The sequence below is a fragment of the Brassica napus genome, chromosome C7 (assembly GCF_020379485.1).
Source record: "Brassica napus cultivar Da-Ae chromosome C7, Da-Ae, whole genome shotgun sequence".
NCBI lineage: Eukaryota > Viridiplantae > Streptophyta > Magnoliopsida > Brassicales > Brassicaceae > Brassica > Brassica napus.
The window spans coordinates 19,601,016-19,607,015 of NC_063450.1; the positions used below are offsets into that span (position 1 = coordinate 19,601,016).

The 6,000-nt window shown below is 34.5% G+C and overlaps 1 protein-coding gene and 1 non-coding gene across 2 annotated transcripts; one reads left to right on the forward strand and one right to left on the reverse strand.

Moving 5' to 3' along the window:
* The first annotated feature begins 1,840 nt into the window (after positions 1-1,840).
* On the forward strand, positions 1,841-1,914 carry TRNAV-AAC. Its single transcript has one exon. It is a non-coding gene; the product is annotated as a tRNA-Val (tRNA).
* Positions 1,915-2,031: 117 nt separating this feature from the next.
* On the reverse strand, positions 2,032-4,199 carry LOC106421968 (actin-related protein 2/3 complex subunit 2A). Its single transcript, XM_013862807.3, has 10 exons — positions 3,960-4,199; positions 3,702-3,768; positions 3,425-3,632; positions 3,168-3,337; positions 3,024-3,101; positions 2,823-2,955; positions 2,650-2,741; positions 2,509-2,565; positions 2,337-2,402; positions 2,032-2,240 (listed from the first exon to the last, which is right to left on the reverse strand). The coding sequence occupies exons 1-10, from the start codon at positions 4,016-4,018 to the stop codon at positions 2,214-2,216; spliced, it is 957 nt and encodes a 318-aa protein (XP_013718261.1). The 5' UTR covers positions 4,019-4,199; the 3' UTR covers positions 2,032-2,213.
* Between the last annotated feature and the right edge of the window lie 1,801 nt (positions 4,200-6,000).

Consider the following 6,000-nt stretch of genomic DNA (forward strand, 5'->3'; position numbering starts at 1 on the left):
ATCTCCTCCATAGCTGGTATAGATCGAAGAGGACACGAGCCTTAATTTTTGGTCACGCCATCGGGGAAGACAACCTCTCTCCGTTGGGCCAATTAAATGTTTAGAAGCCCATTAACATGTGAACAAAAGAAACATAACTCGATTAAATGAAACGCAGAGTTTTACTTATCTGAACACGTGTCAGTTCCAGAACGTATGACTTTCTGACGTGGCACCTAGGTGGCAACATAGGAGAGAAGCAAACATATTTATATATAGATAGATATATATATATATATATATATAATAAATAATTATATAAATAAAAATAAATAATAAATAATGTTTTATAGTTTTCAAAATATATCTTCTTCATTAAGAGGAAAAAATTCTTATAATTTATACCCTTGCTTTATATAAAAAAAATTATAGTTTTCAAAATATACATTTTCAAATTTGAATTTTTTTCGAAATTTTTTTATTTTTTTTCAAGTTTTCTTTTTGAAATACGAAAAATTATTTTTGAATCTATTTTTATAAACTTTTTCACAAAATTTAAGTATTTATTTATATATTTATTAGAATCATAAACTCCACATTCCAAAATCATACCACATCCCTCAACTCTAAACGCTAAGTCTAGATTAGTTAACCCTAGGGTTATTAAGTGTCTTTTTACCTATTTAAAAGTGAGAGTAAAAGTGACCGAGGTAAACATGAAAACTAGTATTAGGAATATGATAATTTTGAAAAATGGTAGTCAACTTATCATATTTCAAACAATTATCTTCATTATGTGAAAAATATGAACAAAGATATAGTCAAAGAAAATAGTATCAAAAGATTTAGCAAACAATATTACCATACCATTTTTTTATAAAAACATAAATAAAAAATAATTTATATAACTACAGTATTTTGGATACCACATTTCAAAATTTCAATAAAAATAAAATTTTAAAAATCATACAATTTACATGTTAGTTTTCTCTTTCTTACCTTTTTATGGACAGTTGCAAATTAAATTGATGGAAAAATAATGTGTTTATTTTCATACCTAAAAGATCAGTCGCAATGATGTGAACTTTTTTCTTTTGAAAAAGAAAAGGGTTAAACCCAAGTTTATTAAAGAACCAGACCTAAACCATGGTTGAGAGGTGCAGTCCACGACAAGCCCTCTCCCAGATATTCTTATGGACAGATCCGTGGTGAGCAAAACAATGTTACTTAATTTGCTATCGAAACCGGAATTTTTTGCATCCAGAGCCCATCATCTACGACTGAACCACGAGGTCCCGTTTTTAATGAAGTAAACTTATATAATATGACCTAGAAAATACATGCAGAGATAGATGTTGAGGGGGATCTCATCACCGGATAACCAATATTGCAAGATGCGACAATGAGATTTTAGCCATGAAGAGAGAATAAGATAAGACTGGTCTCGTTCAAAGGGATCAAGCCGTGGAAGCTGACATATTTTTCGCATACAAAGAGCTCTCGTAACAACGACAATGCGAAGCATATATAAGAATGTGACTGAAATTGAAGTATTGATTTATATCTTAAAAAAAAAAAAAACTTGAATATTTTTTAAAATTTTATATAAACCTTTTTATATTATAATAAATAGTAATATTTTATAAAAAAATTTTAAGGTAAAAAATTATTCAAATTGATATGAAAATATTCCAAGAGTTTAATACAATATCTAAAACCATAGAACCAATAGTAAAATTTTTAGTTTGGGAACAAAATATATATATAAAACAAAATATATATATTTTTTATTAAAATAAATTCATTCTAAAAATCTACCGGATTCAGTACAATACGTTACGATTTAATAAAAATGCAAAAAGGTTTCGTGGTGTAGTCGGTTATCACGTCAGTCTAACACACTGAAGGTCTACAGTTCGAACCTGGACGAAGCCAATAAGCATTTTTTTATTATGTTTCGTTGATTTTGTGAAATACCTAGGAGTAGGACTTACGAACAAGAAGAATCGTCATATATGGGCCCCAAAAGTCAACCTGGTGGTCCTCTATAACTTGTTCAAAGGTGAATTTCTTAAAGTTTATAACTTCATTATTACATGTGGTCAGAAATATCTGAAAGAATTGTACTAAGAAAACCAATCTCAAACCAAAACTACTCACAAAGACTTAATTCAGCAAAAGTATGTCTTAGCTACTCACAAGGTTTTACAAAAAATGCTTCATGAGAGATGGAACTACTTGGAATTGACATCGTTGAGTCCCTGTGAGGAAGGAGCAAAAAGAAAGCTCAAAGACTTGGACGATACAAAATTCAAAATGATAAAACTGTGTCGAAAAACATTGGTTAAAAAACTTACCAGACGTTTAAATGACTTATTATTCATGGATCTTGTTTTCTCCATTGGCTTAGCTTGATCTAGAGCCTGAGAGACAACAAGGTTTTAGCAACAGGAAACTAGAACGTAGTGAAACCTCTTTCAGCAGTTGAAGAGAAAGGAAAAGATATATCAGGATTGGTGTGTGTTTTACCTGAATCATAGATTCCACACGACGTCGCATCCTGGTATGCATAAATCCCTCTGAGCACTGTAATAAAAAAAAAAAAAAACACAAACTCAGAGAGATATATAGAGAGAGAGATACTGTAGTGAAAAGGAAAGAAAGATGAACCTTGACGTGGTAACTAACATACGCATGAAAGGTTGACAAGTTCCAGACGGTACGATCGAGTTTCTCCCCCTCCACATGCCGAGGCATAATGACTACAATGTTCAGTAGTTTCTTTCAGCTTTGGTACTACGAATGCAAAAAACTGAAACAAAGCCTAGTAAAAGACCACATACCAAAAGTTACAAAACCGGCATTAGCAGACAGCGTTTCTTTAGGAGCTCCTTCCAGCTCCTGGGGTGCGGTTGGAGACCACGAACAAGAAGGAGCACTACTCAGAGAAGCCGCCCGCCTCGCCTCTACAAATTGCTACACGATGAAGATATCAAAAACACTTGTTCCAACATTTAAAAATGTTTTTGATCATTTGTGTTTACCTTTAGGAAGGACGTCGCTAGAATTGTATCTACAGAGTCTTTAAACCTCATAGGAAAAGCCACCGTCACTTTATCCGCCTAAGTTCAATTCTCTATCACTCTACAATCTTACTTAACATTAAACGCTTAATAGATTAGACATACCTGAGGCACAAGGAAAAATGTCTCATTAGGTCTATGCATAATTGCTACGAGCCTATCCAGCTCAGGAGCAACAGACCTTGAAGCTAAATGTCTGAGGATGATTTTCAAGGGCGCACCCATCACCACCTCTCTAATGGAAGCTAGCTTCGTTAACAACGAGTTTCTGTACGCTGCAAAGACATAGACACTTTCCATTAGAGAATGTAAACAAAGAACCAAATAAAAAAGAAAAAATCATTCAAGGATCTTTTTATAACCTTCGTCTGGGCGAAGTTTGGAGAAATTAAGCTTGAGGGTAAGACTAAAACCATCTCTAGGAGGATCAAGGATCTGAAAGCCAGTCCCGTAAGCGGTTTTAATAGCTTCTATAGCTCCCAGTGGAAGTCCATCAAAGGACATTGCTTCAGGTGGTGGGTTTGGTAAGGAAACCGAAAGCAACAAGATGCTTGGGTTCTTCATTGTCACCTATCAACACTCACAACATCAGAAGCTTGAAACAAGAGTATTTGAACTAGCTGGTGGTTAGAGACTCACCTGGACATGGTAGCGAACATCATCAAACTCGATCCATTGATAATCTAGCTCCACTGCTTTATCAAGACTGAGGAAAAAAAAAGACAATGCTAAGAAAGCTATAAAAACCAAACCTTTCTTACAAAACAGAGTTCGGTTCTTGAGGAAAGGTTTCAGATTTCTTGATAGAATCAACCAACGGAACAAACCCACGTTCCAGAATCGAAGAGGGTCTCTAATCACAGAGCTAGGCATTGGATTAAGGGTGAGATGACTCACTTGTGAGCACGCGTCAACAGCGTCTGAAGGAGGAACCTCGAATGCGGCTGCAACATCATCGATAACACTAGAATCGAATCCTAGAGTAACCTTAAGAGTCCCTGGATTCTCCAACGGGATCTAATCGGTGGAGAAGAAGAAGAGACACGTGGGAGACAACAGAGACGACCGAGATTCTCTGTCCCAACTTGACATTTTTTCGATAGACTTTTTGGATTCTCAGCGCTGCAAAACGATGACGTTTTTGTGTTTTAGTCTTTTATTGAATTTACTTGGGCCAAATTCGTATATTGGGCCTATTGTTGACATACAATGCATACATAAGCCTAGCCCAGCCTGGTTAGTATTAGAATGTATGAGCTTCAACATTCAAAATACTTTATTGGATGTTGTTTTGATTCTAGATATTTTTTTTTTTAGATTCATTCAATTCCCGGATCCTCTTCTTGCAAGAGTGATGCGAGGAAGGTATTATCACCAAAGCGATAAACACAGAATCTCAATCTTATTTTTGGACGAGTTTGATGGAAGCTAGGTATTTACTAAGTATAGAGATCAATCATAAAGTACACTCAGGATACTAGATATGTGTTTGGGAGGATCTTTGGATTCCTTCAATCCATGTTAGTCTAGCTCGATCAATTGTCCCGGTGGTAGATCCACGTATGATGGTGAGCGAGTTAAGTCATGGTTCTCCAAAAAAGTGAAATGTTGAGATACTGGAAAACATTATTTTTCAAGAAGACATACCTGTCATTCGGAGTATGTCTATAAACCAATCTAATAGAGATGATATGTACAGATAGAATTATATAAAGAATGGAATATACACGGTTAAATACGGATATTCAAATGCAAGAAACATTTTTTTACAAATAACAAGAAATTATAGTTTAAGAGCCGAGTATCACTAAGTTAAAGGCTTACGCTTAGAAATTAAATGCTCCACCTAAAATCTGTCATTTTATATGACAATTGGTGTCTGGTTATGTTGTTGTTACAGGGAATTTAACATGGTGTCATATGTGTTGCGGTAATCATTGTCCTAGATGTGGAAAATCCGACGAATTAGTCAATCATGCCATTTTAGAATGCCCATCTGCCTTGTCATTTTCCCAACAATGAGCGTTTACACCAACTTAGATTATTTGTTCTGGATAAAGAACAAAATTGAAGATTCAAAGCTAAATAAAAACCCCTATCCATGGATACTTTGGTACCTATGGAAAGCTCGTAATGACAAACTATTCCGAGGAATCACACGGGATCTACTTAAGTTGATTAGACACGCGAAAAGTGAATACCATGCATGGTTTGATACAAACGTAAATACCTCAGATGAGACTCAAACAGTACACCAAACAAGGAATATACAAGTCCTAAGCTTACAGAATATTTGTTTGGTAGATGTCATGGACTGCTGAAGCACAGTATAATGGATATGTTTGGCTATGGATAGATGGATGAAGAAATAAACAACTATTAGAGTTGAGAAACAAAGAAAACCATATGTCTTCTTTGCACTCAGAACTGAAGACGTTAATTTGGGGAATGGACACCATGCTTCAACACACAAATTGCCAACATTTTGGGACATAATGCAAGGATATCAAATCGATTTCCGAACTTCAAGATTTTCCATTTACCAATAAAGTAGAATCGGATATCAAATGTTTTAGCTAGGATAGATCGTATTGTTCATCCCAATTTAATTTTTATTGGTTGTTCTATTCCTGTCTGGATTCCCAGACCACCTCTAGTTTGAGTAATAGAATAGTTTATTGATGTACAAAATTCTTTTTTTTTCATTGTTAGAAATTTTTTTAATATCTATCTTTTTGGTGTTTACAATGGATGTTAAAATAGGTAAATCCGACTCATTTAAACTCACTCCATGTAACACTCATCCCATTTAGAACTTATACACGTTTACACTTATATAAAATAAGGTCTAATAGGACTGCCCAGTTTTTGACATTGATCTAATTTATTAGAGGTGGTCCAACAAAGGATAATATAGCAAAATAATTTTTGGGTAGAA